Source organism: Marmota monax, unplaced genomic scaffold (assembly GCF_021218885.2).
Source record: "Marmota monax isolate L192 unplaced genomic scaffold, Marmota_monax_Labrador192_F-V1.1 WCK01_AAM20220418_F8-fsc00228, whole genome shotgun sequence".
Taxonomy (NCBI): Eukaryota; Metazoa; Chordata; class Mammalia; order Rodentia; family Sciuridae; genus Marmota; species Marmota monax.
This window is the reverse complement of record NW_026695240.1, coordinates 2914634-2929285: the sequence shown is the minus strand read 5'-3', so window position 1 is coordinate 2929285 and position 14652 is coordinate 2914634. Positions and strand designations below refer to the sequence as shown.

At 41.0% G+C, this 14652-nt stretch overlaps 1 protein-coding gene across 16 annotated transcripts in view; it reads left to right on the top strand.

The window, feature by feature from the left end:
- The window catches only part of LOC124089938 (zinc finger protein 569), a 71953-nt gene extending 68342 nt beyond the window's left edge, over nt 1-3611 (top strand). For all 16 annotated transcript variants that reach the window (XM_058577629.1, XM_046440222.2, XM_058577621.1 and 13 more), the window contains one exon: nt 52-3611. In XM_058577629.1, the coding sequence (XP_058433612.1) occupies nt 52-1865 (1814 nt within the window). In that variant the 3' untranslated portion in view covers nt 1866-3611. The remainder of the gene's footprint in view (nt 1-51) is intronic.
- Nucleotides 3612-14652: the final 11041 nt, after the last annotated feature.

The following is a 14652-nucleotide window of genomic DNA, read 5'->3' as shown; positions in this document are numbered from 1 at the left end:
TATAATATTGGAAAAAATTCATAAGTTGCATTTATTTGCAATCTGTTTTAGGAGAAATATGGGGAACTGATGAGCATCAGAAAACCCAGGACAGACTTTTGAGACAAGTTTTCAAGAACACACTCACTGAAGAAAAAGTCAAAGAATATCCTAAGAAATTTGCAAATGCATTTACTCCAGACTCAGATTTTATTCCTACTAGACACAATCTCTATGAATATGACTTGTTTGGAAAGTGTTTAGAACATAATTTTGACTGTCATAATAATATGAAATGCCTTATAAGAAAGGAACATTTTGAATATAATGAAGCTGTGAAATCTTATGACAATAAGTCATCTCTCCTTGTAGTAACCCCCTTTAAGTGTAATCATTGTGGAACAGGCTTTAGTCAAACATTGGACCTCATCAGACACCTAAGAATTCATACTGGAGAGAAATCCTATGAATGTAACAAATGTAGAAAAGTCTTCAGTCACAAGGAAAAACTAACTAAACATCATAAAATTCATAGTAGGGAACAGTGTTTTGAATGTAATGAATGTGGGAAAGTTTTCATTAAAATGTCAAATCTCATTAGACACCAAAGAATTCATACTGGAGAAAAGCCCTATGCATGTAAGGAATGTGGGAAATCCTTCAGCCAGAAATCAAATCTCATTGATCATGAAAAAATTCATACTGGGGAGAAACCTTATGAATGTAATGAGTGTGGAAAAGCCTTCAGCCAGAAGCAAAGCCTCATTGCACATCAGAAAGTTCACACTGGGGAGAAACCTTATGCATGTAATGAATGTGGCAAAGCCTTCCCTCGAATTGCATCCCTTGCTCTTCATATGAGAAGTCATACAGGGGAAAAACCTTATAAGTGTGATAAATGTGGAAAAGCCTTCTCTCAGTTTTCAATGCTTATTATACATGTGAGAATCCATACAGGTGAGAAACCCTATGAATGCAATGAATGTGGAAAAGCCTTTTCTCAGAGTTCAGCCCTTACTGTACATATGAGAAGTCACACAGGTGAGAAACCCTATGAATGTAAGGAATGTAGAAAAGCCTTCAGCCACAAGAAAAACTTCATTACACACCAGAAAATTCACACTAGAGAGAAACCTTATGAATGTAATGAATGTGGGAAAGCTTTTATTCAGATGTCAAATCTTGTCAGACACCAGAGAATTCATACTGGAGAAAAACCCTATATATGTAAGGAATGTGGCAAAGCTTTTAGCCAGAAGTCAAATCTCATTGCTCATGAAAAAATTCATTCTGGAGAGAAACCCTATGAATGTAACGAATGTGGTAAAGCCTTCAGCCAAAAGCAAAACTTTATTACACATCAGAAAGTTCATACAGGAGAGAAACCTTATGACTGTAATAAATGTGGTAAAGCCTTCTCTCAAATTGCATCCCTTACTCTTCATTTGAGAAGTCACACAGGGGAAAAGCCTTATGAATGTGATAAGTGTGGGAAAGCCTTCTCTCAGTGCTCACTGCTTAATTTACACATGAGAAGTCATACTGGTGAGAAGCCCTATGTATGTAATGAATGTGGAAAAGCATTTTCTCAGAGAACATCCCTTATTGTGCATATGAGAGGTCACACAGGTGAGAAACCTTATGAATGTAATAAATGTGGAAAAGCCTTCTCCCAGAGCTCATCCCTTACTATACATATACGAGGTCATACGGGTGAGAAACCCTTTGACTGTAGTAAATGTGGAAAAGCCTTCTCTCAGATCTCATCCCTTACTCTCCATATGAGAAAACATACAGGTGAAAAGCCCTATCACTGCATTGAATGTGGTAAAGCTTTCAGCCAAAAGTCACACCTTGTTAGACACCAGAGAATTCACACTCATTAGGTTCCCTGTGGTATGGGAAAGCCTTCAAAGGAAGGAACACCTCATGGCACATTACATGACTGATTCTAGAGCAGAGAACTAGGAATGTGGGAAACCCTGATGAAGATGTCATTAATTTATGAAACATTAGAGATTTCTTTTCAAGGTGACCTATTGGAGGAAAAAGCTGACTGTCACAATCTTCAGCAGACACCTTATTGATAATAATGTTCTCATTTAAATCTGAAAGAAAATATCTGCTTTCAGAATATCAGCATTATAGTTGAGCTCAGCAGTACACTAAGCAAGAAAAAGAAGATGGAGGGGGTAATAAAAACTATAAAATAACATTTTATGTAAGAAATAGTTCAGTAGAAAATGTGTTGATAAAAAATATCTAAGAATAACACAATCATGAGTAATGAGACATTTATATCTACAAAGTTATAAACCATGTTGAAGGGGCACAAAATAACACTTGAAAGTGGAGGGAAATGAAATTATGTCTGAAAAGACTTGACATTTGTAAGAATGCAAGTTCTCTCTCAACTCTCTAATGTACTTTCACTCAAAACTTACACCAGTTATATTTTAAAGAATTTCACAAACTGATTTTAAAATTCTATATGGATGGTAAAGGTCCACACTCAGCTGCAACAAACCCAAACATCTAGAAAAGGATACACTCTACTACTATATATCATCATGTGCTTTACTTAAAGCTGTTGTCACTTAAACAGTGTCATTGAAACAAGGATTTATACAGAATTCCAAGAAGATATGGGAATTTTATATATGACTATTCTATTGAAATCATTGGGGTAAGGATGACCTGTTCATAAATGGAAGATTTGCATGAGCAAGTTAGCTCTCTCCCTTATACCATATACAAAAATAGAACCCAGATGTAAAAAGTAAAACTCTAAAACTATGTTGAATATATTAAAGTAATAGGATTTTTTCAAATCACAAACATGGAATAATCAATTCTCTTTTGTTATACCAGCCCCCAGAGCACCCACAGATGTGTACAAAGGGATTGATCACTGTGTTCACTGCATCATGGCTTGGATTACCCTAAATTGGACTTTAACATATAAATCTCCCTCAAGAGATGGATAGATCAATACAATGTGTTCATTTCTATGATATAATGCTACACAATATTTAGGGAGGAGATACAAAATTCACATATAGTTACATGGATTGATCATAATTTTAATAGAGAAAAATGCAAACTGCAGCGAAACCTGGTATAACATTTGTATAATTAAACAGTGCAAGGGACAGTACTGTATGTTGATCATGGGTCCATATATGCTATCGGTTGCCTTTTGAGATGTGGAAAGGTTTTCTGGGAGTTGTTACACTGATCTGTAATATTTCTTAATAAAAGAATGAAAGCAAATATAACAGTGGTGACAAATCTGGTCGTCAAAATTAGAAATATGGAGTTTTAAAAATTTCCTTCTTGCCTTTATTTTCCTTTTTAAATAAGGATCAGCTAGGTGGGGGAAACATGGGCCTATAGAAACAATTTTAAAATGGATTTTTATGATTGATCATATACTAACATTTGTAGAAAATTCTCTTTACGTAAAACAAGCCTCACTTAAGGTATTGCTTTGTTTACTCTCTTGATGACATTAAATTTGGATGAAAATTATCAGTATAGATAGCATTGGTTTGAGGCTGAGTTTTAAGATTTTAAATAATTTTTAACACAAGTTTTTCCCCAAGTTGAAAGCAATAAAGCAACAAAAATTATTTAATTTGGGAATAATTTAACTTTCCATCTGGGAGAAGAAGAAAAAAGTTCACCTACATTTGGGATTGTTTTGGAGTGGGGGAAGAGACCATTAGTTAATATTTTAATGTCAGGACATGGGTAGTTACCAGCATCAGAGCAGGAGCAGTTTCAGTATATCTCAACAAAGCTTTCTTCAGTTTCTAGATTCTTAAATGGGCGTTCAGATCAGACAATTAGAGACCAGTTATACAGGGACAAAATACAAAAGCACTCCCAGGCCTTAAGTTATGACCTGACAGCCACTGAAAGATTGTACAGCTGGTGGTGCTTGCCTGTGATCCCAGCAATTCAAGAGGCTAAATCAGGAGGATCACAAGTTCAAGGCCAGCCTCAGAAATTTAACAAGACCCAGTCTTAAAGCTTGTTTGCTATTAAAAGTTTCATGTGCATGGTGTGGTGGCACACACCTGTAATCCCAGCAACTCAGGAGGCTAAGGCAGGAGGATCACAAGTTCAAAGCCAGCCTCAGAAACTTAGTGAGGCCCTGTCTCAAAAAAATAAAAAGGACTGGGGATGTGGCTCAGTGACTAAGTGCCCCTGGGTTCAATCTCCAGTCCAAAAAAGAAAAGAAAAACCAACTTCATGGGTGCCTTACAAACCATCTCTATCAATCAACCTTATCAGTTTCAGAGACCAAGTGCACCATTAGAGCCAGGATGCTCTGGCTGTGACTCTGCGGACAAACAACAAAAGGAATAAAAACTGTTGAGGGGCCATCAAAATGTAAAATTCCCAGGGCCCTTCACTTGTTACTTGCCATGATTTGTTACTTCCATTTCCCACCTATGTGTTCTCTGAACAGCTACAGCAGCTCATTCTTGTCACAAGGCAGAGAGGTTTATACAGGATGCAGCATTGACATAGACACTAACATTTGGCTCCAGGAAAAACAACTGACTTTGCCTTCCTCAGTTAAGGTGCCCTCACAGGAAAAGAAAAACACCTTTGCAGTGTACCTAAAGCCAAGGAACATTCCTAAACCTCAGCCCTCCCTTTCACATGATTAAAACTAACTCTCCCTTTGTACCCAAAGCCAGCCTGACCCTCTGTTGTCAGTACTGGGTCTCCCTCTCAAGTAGAGCCCTAATAAAGGGTCTTGCCTGTATGCTCACTTGCCTGACTTACCTTCACTTCTGCCGTCACCAAGTCAAATTCCCATGTCCAGCATCACAGGTACAGATTTTGTTTGTTCCAGGTAAGGGCCCAGTGAATGTGCAAAGCTCACTTCCTGTTGGAAGAAGGTTGGGCATTCAACTTGCTTTATCATTCAGTCATCTGGAAGCTAAGATTCTGGGTTTTGTTTTCACATGGCATGGCTCTCCAACTATAGGAGATGAGGTTTCTTTCAGGATAGACAGAAATTTTCACATCATTTTATGATGCACTTTGAGCTAGTCATTTAAAGCCCTGAGGTCAAGGGTTTCTTTCCTCACTTTGTCCAGCCCAGTTAGCAACAACCCCTCAGTTTCATCATACTCATTAGTTGGGCCAAAATATTCAAAGGTATCAAATACATGGTCATTCAGAACCTTGCCTTTTTTGATTACAAATACCCAATGGTGATATGCTTCTTATTTCTTGCTACATCTTGCCATGGACTATCAATGCCCTCGTCATCACTGAAAAGTAGAGTTGCTAATGCCTTGAAATCATATCAGATTAGATAATCAATTCCAGAGACCCCAGAACCTATTAAAACTCATCTTTCATGGGGCTGGGGCTCAGCGGTAGAGCACTCACCTAGCACATGCGAGATGCTGGGTTCGATCCTCAGCACTACATAAAAAATAGATAAATAAAGATATTTTAAAAAATAATAAAAACCCATCTTTCATATTGCCTTGAAAGCCATTCTTGGTTTCAAAAATCTTCATCAGGTTTTCCCAAAAGAGATTTATATAGGTTTATAATAATACGATATATTAAAATTATATCATGTGTTGTCACACATATATTTAATATATGATTTTAATGTACAATTTTGCATTTTTAAATGAATTTTTTTGGTACCAGGGATTGAACCCAGGGTTTCTTAACCACGAAGGCACATCCCAGCCCTTTTTATATTTTGTTTTGAGACAAGGTCTCACTAAGTTGCTGAGACTGGCCTTGAACTTGTGATCCTTTTGCCTCAGTATTCACTGGGATTACAGGCATGTGTCACCACACCAGCCTATATTGATACTTTTTAGAAAATACATATACATACTTCTGAAATTCATTCTAATAGTTACCTGTGCAAGAAGACAGGATAGATGAGGAAAGGAGTGACAAGAGGAAGAGGTTTAAAAACAAGTGTGATTGTAAAAAAATACCATATATGTCTTACTTATATAGAGGCGATCAATGAAAAGGTTTATAATTTACATGACCTATCAAAAGCAATACAATGTCTCTGTTGAGAGAAAACCATTATCCTTTCAAGACCTGGGTAAGCAGAAGTGCTTCAGACCACCTAACAGCCCAGCACAGCCAGTCAAAAGCCTCCCAGGCATGGAGGCTAACCAGACTATTGCAGGCTGAATGCCAAGGCCTGTGGCATCAAACATTATCACCATACCAAGAAGAGGTGGCCAGTACTGGATATTGGTATGCTGCCATAGACAGCCTTTCTCTCAATTTCCCTGAAGGAGGAAGATCAATATCAGTGTGCCTTTACATAGAATGACTTGCAGTTTACTTTTTACTGTCCTCCCATAGGGGCACCTTAACTCCCAGACTTTTGTCAAAGGGTGGGGCTTGATTAAAGGAAGCCCAAGTCTTGTCACAAGTTTTGGTCATACTTTATGAAGATGACTTTTCTTTCTTTTTTTTTTGGTACTTTATCCCCAAGCTGCATCCCCAGCCCTTCTTTTTACATTTTGCATTTTTAAATGAATTTTGTTGGTACCAGGGATTGAACCTAAGGGAGCTTAACCATGGAGCCACATCCCCAGCCCCTTTTATATTTTGTTTTGAGACAGGGTTGTAGAGATTGGTCTTGAACTTGCAATCCTCTTGCCTCAGCCTCCCAAGTTGCTGAAATTTCTTTGGACCACGAGGAAAGGAAAAACAGAATATTCTAGAGAAAGTTAAACAGAATTTCCTCTTCCTGATTGTACCCAGTAATAAGAAGGAAGCACAACAGCACGTAGGCCTCTTCTGATACTGAGGATAGTGCATGCTCCATCTAGATAGCTTCTGGTGATATTTCAGGGTGACATGAAAGGCAGCCATCTTTGAAGCTCAACATCAAGACTGGAAGCCATTCAACAGGCCATGGTGGAGTCACTCACTGCCTTTGAGACTTTGTTGCAGCCTTCAAGCCCAATGGAAATATAGGTGTCCACAACCCTTATGCATTCTGATTGGAATCTGTGGCAGCAGGAAACTGTCAACTGGGGTGTGCAGATTTGGAAAATGCCCATGGCCTGAACCTTCCTAGAAATATGCCCTTTGGGGCTGGGTTTGTGGCTCAGTGGTAGAGAACTTGCCTATCACATGTGAGGCACTGAGTTCAATCCTCAGCACTGCATAAAAATAAACAAAACATTTTATAACTACAAAGTCTTTTTAAAAAGAAATATGGGAGCATCTCACTTGCACCTAGAATCTGATGGAGATGGAATATCTCACCAGAAAAGCATCTTATTTAACTCTGAGACCTGAACTTCCCATCCTTTCCTGTGTACTTACCAATCCCACTAATAAAACTAGCCATTAGCTGGTTGCTGAGGTACATACCTATAATCCCAGCAATGTGGGAGACAGGGGCAGGAGGATTGTGAGTTCAAAGCCAGCCTCAGCAACTTAGCAAGGCCCTAAGTAACTCAGTGAGATCCTGATTCTAAATAAAATGCCAAAAACCACCAGTCTGGGGATGTGTCTCAGTAGTTAAGCACCCCTGGATTCACTCCCCAGTACCAAAAACGAAAAATCAAGATAGGTCAGGACCCCTAAGCAGGTGGCCAGAAAGCATCTCATAGGAGATGCCCTGGCCTCTCTCATAGCTACCTGGGGGAGATAGAAACAATTTGACCAAGTATGGATGAATACATGGTCTAGTTTATCAGTGGTTCTGGGCAACTGAAAGGTGATAGATTCTACCACTGCTATCATCTGCCCCTTGGGTAGAGGCTACCTCATTCAAAAGTGGATAAGGATACCCCACCCAGGGCACTGAGTTGCTGCAGTGGTGATAACTGAGTTACCCCACCTGATATGTCTTGCTGCATCTCTATTTATTCCTGAACCAATGTAAATGGTCCAGCCATTTGGTCAGGAGACTAGCAACAAAAATATCAGATTATTCAGAAATTTGAATTACTACAATGAAATATGCGATACAAGCTACTTATGAGGTCAAGAGAGGTCTATATGTTCCAGGGGTAGCAAGAGCACCTTAGAGAAAGCAGAGAGAGGATGGCCTGGATCCAGCAGTCACATTTGGGGCATTCCCTACAATGACCTAAGCACCTCTCACCAGGTTCCACCTGCTAAGGGTACACTGAACCTCTCAATACCACCAACCTGGGGACCAAGGCTTTACCTATGGACATTGTGGGAATATTCCTTCGAAACAAAGCATCCTGTGTGGGAACAAGGACTGTAGCAACAACTACATGAAGTGAGCAAATCTTTGTCATTTGTGTGGATGCTCACTGAGGAGGGACTTTCAAACATGAATATAAAGGGAGTTTTAAGCTGACAGAGGCTGTGTACCAATTGTAGTGGTCGCCAGCCAGGTGCATCAGTGAACCAGTCATGGAAGTCCACCTCAAATTCAGGAATAGGCCAAACCCAGGGGAGTAATCCTTAAAGATACAGAAGCCAAGGATGTGATTCAATCTTGATTTCTGCCAATAAGTGAGAGAGATACAGGGTCCGAAGCCATATATAAATTATGGGTTTGTTTGAGCCAACATAAGGCAGGGAAGCTGCTTTTCTGCTTTTACTGGGTGAGATTCCCCATTTCAAGAAAGCTCAGAGCATGCTGGCACCCTGCCTTAGCTCACAGCCCTAGGATCAAACAGGCGTCCAGAGATGGGTGTAATCTGCCAAGCACCAAACAAACTGTTTACTTCAAGACCCCTGCCACGCTGAAACCTTTGATGTAGTTCCCCTTAAATAAAGGATTGGGGGCTTTGTAGTAATTCAGTTCCAGTTCCTATCAGGGCTGGAAGACCCATCAGATGCCCCCTTTTTAAATCTAATTTCTGGCTTTGTCTTTATTTCTTACTGATTATTTCAGACTTTTTATTTTCCCAGGTGACTCATACCTCTGAGCAGGAATCTGTTTTACCGGGTGCTGGTTACCCTAGCATAATACAACATGGAGAATTAGGATACAGCAAGGGCATCAGCCCAACTTGGATCTGGCATTTGATCACACTGGACCTTTAATACAAGTTATGAATTCCTGGTACCTCACAAGAATTGACATCTACTATGACCTGGAAATTCATGTTTTAGTCTGTTTTGCATTGCTATACTAAAATACCCAACAGGAACAACTTAGAGGAGGAAAAGTTTATTTTGGCTCACAGTTTCAGAAGTCTTAGTCCATAGACAGCTGACTGCATTGGTCTGGGCCCAAGGTGAGGCAGAACATCATAGGAAAAGGGTGTGGCAGAGGAAAACAGCTCAGGACATGGCAAACAGGAAGCAGAGAGAGCTATACTCATCAAGGACAAAATATAAACCCTGAAGGGATTCTTCCAGTAACCTGCTTCCTCCAGACACGTCTATCTGCCTACAATTACCACCCAGTTAACCCATATCAATGTATTAATCCATTGATTAGGTTACACCTTGAATAATCTATGATCATTTCATCTCTGAAAATACTTGCAGAGTATTGTCTCTCACACATGAAATATGAGGGAACACCTCATGTCTAAATCATAAAACCATCTGCATATGGTATATGATGCTGGTACCACTGTGTTACCTTAGACAAAATCTCTACCATTTTAACAAACAAGAGATACAACAGTGGGCATAATCCCACACCATGTGCTGGACCTTCCATGCTCCATACCCACAAACTAATGAAACCATTGAACAACAAAATGGAAAACTAAAATAACAGTTAAAGAAGGGGCATCAAGATAGATTGTTAGTAGGATGGCATTCTGGCCTCACTAGAATCATTTGGACACTCAACACTGTACACTAATGAAAGAGAAACAGCACTGCAATGCATCTTGATAAATATAAGTGTGGAGAAAATGGAGGACCAGTTGGTCACCTGACTAGGCTATGGCTGAGGCATCCCAATCTTGGTTTACCCAAACATTCTTTTTCTCTTTTCCACTCTGAAACACTCTGCCCAGGGGTGGTTTGTGATCCATTCAGCTGTTATGCCTTACATAGCTCCTCATGCTTCCTCACAGAGTGTTTACCTCCCTTAGAACCCTGAGGGAAAGGGGAAGAAAGCTATAGAATGTCAGAATACCAGAATTACCTCGGTTACATCAGGAGTTCTCAACAGCCCTGTACAGGAGTAGAGGTTGATGGTGCTGTATAACATGCATACTTTGTACAGGACCTTACCTTATTGCCTGGATTCAGTGATCACAGCAGTTCAAGGGACACAGCAAGGGCAATGGATTCATCTCCATTAGGATACTTTGGACAATTCAAACTTCAACTGATGGAACAGGAGTTTCTCTAGCCGTCGAAGTTATCAGGAGTGAGGGCAGAAGCTGGGGAGGAACACTGCCATCTTTTTTCTCCTCTCAAAGACTCCTGATAATACTTGGGTTGACAACAACCTCATCAAAATCAGCACATCCCTACAGATAGTTTAAAACTCTTTGTGGCTTCCTTCCATAGCCTCTGATTCATATATATGAAGATTCCTGAGCCTAGTAAACCCTCCAGAGCTGGGGTTGAGTCTCTCAAACTAAGAAACAGCTTGCATTTTTTTTTCTATTTGGAGATGGGATTTTACTGTTTCCCAAATTGAACTCAAAACTGTTGGGCTCAAGCAGTCCTCCTGCCTCCTGGCTCTGGGACCACTGGTGCATGCTGCTGTGCCTGGCTTTGAGGCCATAGAACTTGCCTTAGGATACAAGAGAGGGAGAACACAACTTTGCCTCTTCTGAATAAGGCAAATATACCTCAGAGATGCTCAAGGATTGTGTTTAAGTAAACTTCATAATGCTAATAGCAATGATTTAATGATACTAACAAGTAGGTAAGGACTTTGTATATATTATTACCTCATCTGATCTTCAAACAATTAAAAAATAAAATTAAATTAAAAATAAAGACATAGAAGTGCAATGTTAACTATTTCCTCCTCTTTACAGATGATGGATACTGAGAAAGGTTAAGCTAACTTATCTAAAGTCATATTGTTTGTAGGCAAAGGAACCCAGAATAGAATTCAGGTTTCTCCAATTCCCAAACTAATCTTCTTTCCATAAGAAAACGCGCCTATAGGAGAATATTTGCCTTCTCTTCTAAGTTATATGGAGTCACATTTAAGGATTCTCATTACAAGACCAAGTCTGCAACTCATGAAGACATCTCTGTACTCGGAAACTTCAACATGAGACTCAAAATCCTGTCTTCTCTCCCAGAAGTGAGTTTTCCAGAGATTCTTTAAGGAGAAGAAAGAAGCAGGGATTCACAGCTGTAGACATCTGAGTCCTTAGAAAATGGCTCTGCAAGGCTACTATCATACTCCAACAATAGACACTGATGTTGCTTGTACCAACCTAAAGGCATGGCACTGGAAGGGGCAGGAACACAGAGATGAACGCTCGGAGCTTCCCGAGGAGGCCGATTTTTTAAGGCACTCTACCCTTCTTTGGCAGAGTCTGCCACTATTTGAGGCAGAGAAAGAAAATGCTCCTAATCACTAACAGCACAGAAGCTTGAGGTTACTAAGGGTTACTCCAGCAGCAGCCACGCAAAAGCTCCTTGCCACACGGGCACAGCTGCCCTTGGTCACAGCAGCTCACCAGCCTGGCGACAGCAGCGTCACACAGCACGCGATCATCCCGCTTTAGTCACACTCATGGTCACGCACACACTAGGTCCCACGTAGTCTCCCGCGAACAAACGGTTCCGGTCCCACGTGCAGACCTCACGGCACCCCAGGACCGCGCAGAGCCAAGGAAGACGCGCGGCCAAACCAGACCCACACGGACACGGATACTCAGGCGCCCCAACACTCGGGCTCAGACTCTCCCTGGTCCTCACGGCTGGCCCGCGGGGAGCACCCGGACGCCCCATCTGGTGCCCTGCCCGCCCCACCGCACGGGCCAATGTCGCCGGTAACCGCTCCCCCTCCCCGAGACAGCCGCCACATCACGGAGATGATCAGCCGCAGTGGCGTCTGGGAAGCGTAGCTCTGGCCGGGGAGGGCGAGAAACGCTCCGAGCGCAGGGTCCTGGGGGACGGCCCCGCCCCGTCCCACTGTCCAGCGGGACGCGCCAAAGCGGCTGCTTTCGCCGAGAGGGGATTTGGGGCGAGGGGAGGAGCGGAGGGCACCCAGTCAGAGGCGGAAAGGAAAAGGCTCCATAGGGTTTCTAAGGACCTGATGTCCACCAGCAAGCTCCAGGGCGCCGTCCTAGGAAGCCCCAGGCTCCTGGAAGAGGAGCCCTGACGAGGCTTGTCCAAGCGGATCAACAAGCCGACTCGCCAGTTAACGTTAATTCCCGCCCTTCGTTGCGTTAGGCCCAGGCCCAGACCCTGGAAGGTAACGTCGGGAGGCTTGGTTTTCCCGGGGTCTTTATTTGCCTCAAATCCAAGGGAGCAGGAGAAAGGGACTCCTGAGAGTTCCGGAAACAATGAAAATGCCTGGCGCCTTGGAGGACACGGAACTCCTGTCTCCAAGGAAGAGAACCTTGAGGGGACGCTAGGTCAGGCGCCCAAGTTGCAGGTACAGTCTTTCACAGGTGTTAGGTCCCTAGGGGAGTTGGCAGAGGGAAGCTTTGGGGGGAACTTACAGCAACAGGGTTCACCAAAATTTACCCGAGGTGCTGCCCAAGAAAAGACAATGGCTTCCTATGGCCAATACCCACCGTAAACTCAACTTTTCTGCAAAAGTCTATTTGGGAGCAGAATGAGCTAAATACCTAGGTGGGTATTTACTTCCAGTGGTATATACTTCCACTGCTCTTTCTGGAAGAATATGTGAAGAGTTTCTGTGCAAATGCCTTTTAAAAAGCTGACCAAGATTCTCCTGGTGGCACTGGAGAGGCTAGCAAAAGAAGTCAAGATTTGGGGAAGTCACAATGCTTCCCAACCATCCTCATGACACAAGTGGAAAATAGTAATATTTGTATGGCACACTGGATTGTACATATTAGGGAGTAAGTTGAGCTGATATAATAAAGATCCCAAAATACAATGGCCTGAATAACATATCTTTATTCCTCCCTCACGTAACGGGTGGGCAGTCCCCAGCTGGTAAGATAGCCTTGCCCTCCTGAATAAATGTTTTTCATCTTTGGGGCAAGAAGGTTCTTAAAATTCTTATATCCAAGCCAACAGGGCAGGGAGGGCAGCAGAAGCAGAAACAATACTTCCTAGAGTTGCAACCCAGAAATAATCATCCTTTTGGCTTCTCTCTCATTGCTAGATAAATTGGACTTCATAAAATTAAAAATGAGCATCAAAGGGCATTATCAAGAAAGTTAAAAGATAACCTACAGAAATGGGAGGAAAAAATCTTAAATCAAGTACAGGATGAGGATCTAGTATCTAATTCATATAAGGATTCTTTATGACTGAACATGGCAAACAGCCAAATTAAAATTTGAGCATAGAACTGGACTAGACATTTCTCCAAAGAAGATATACAATGTCCAACAAGCATATGAAAAGATGTTTAACTTGTTAGTCTTTAGGAAATGCAAATCAAAACCACAGGTATCATTTCACATATAATAGGATGGTTATGATTTTTAAAAAGGAAAATGAAGTGTTATTGATGTAGAGAATTGGAAATTATCACATCACACAGAGAGCTCTGAGAAACTTCAGGTTTGAACAGAAGGGCCTAGGACCATTGTTGTTTGGGACTCAACCCATATACAAGAGATGAATTCACAATTTTATCTCCCATTAACAACTAGCTCTCAGACCATTCAATTTCCTGTGCTTGATTTTATCATTAGTAATTTCTGTGTTAACTATTTGTATATGTTACATTCTTTGAAGTAATTCTCACAAAATCTTAAAAGGCTGGAGTTATTCTAGTTGTACAGATGACTAAACTGTGCCTGAAAGAAAGAAAATCACTTCAAGTTCTCCTAATCTAACACTACACATAGGTCTTATTCAAAAGCCCATATTTAGGCCAATAATAATAATAAAAAAAAGATACTTCCACTGCTACTTCTGGAAGAATATGTGAAGAGTTTCTGTGCAAATGCCTTTTAAAATGCTGACCAAGAAGGTAACTCATCCTTCTTATCACTGAAGTACAGGAAGTCATCTCATGGCTTCAAAGAATTTACTTTTATCCACCATCTAGTCTATTACCCCTTGTATTGAGCTCTGTGAATAAAGAAGAAAATCTTAGTAGATATAGCAAATTGATGTGTAAGTAGCACTAGAAATCAATGAGAAAGCATGTCCTTAAAGGGAAGCATTTAGTCCAGCTGTCTCTAAAAAGGGTTAGGTCAAAATGGCAGCAATTTTGTTAAAAATCCCTGCACAGTCCTACCATTCAAATTTAGAAGCTGCTAAAAGGGCCCAGGAGGGCTGGAGATGTAGCTCAGGGGTAGAGTCCTTATCTAGCATACAAAAAGCTATGTGTACCACATGTACACAGTACAGCATAAGGGACCAAGACTTTACGAAAATAATAAACTACACAAAGTTTTGCATTGTTTTCTTTAAAAAAAAAAGTGATCTGAAATACTTTGAAAAGAAAGAAAATCTTCTGTATGAGGGAGATAGCAAATGTCATGCATGTGAAGAAATGTAGTCTCACTTCCTTGGGGCTCATTTACAGTTACTTGAACCAAATAGTCATTTAAAAAATTTTTAGATGTT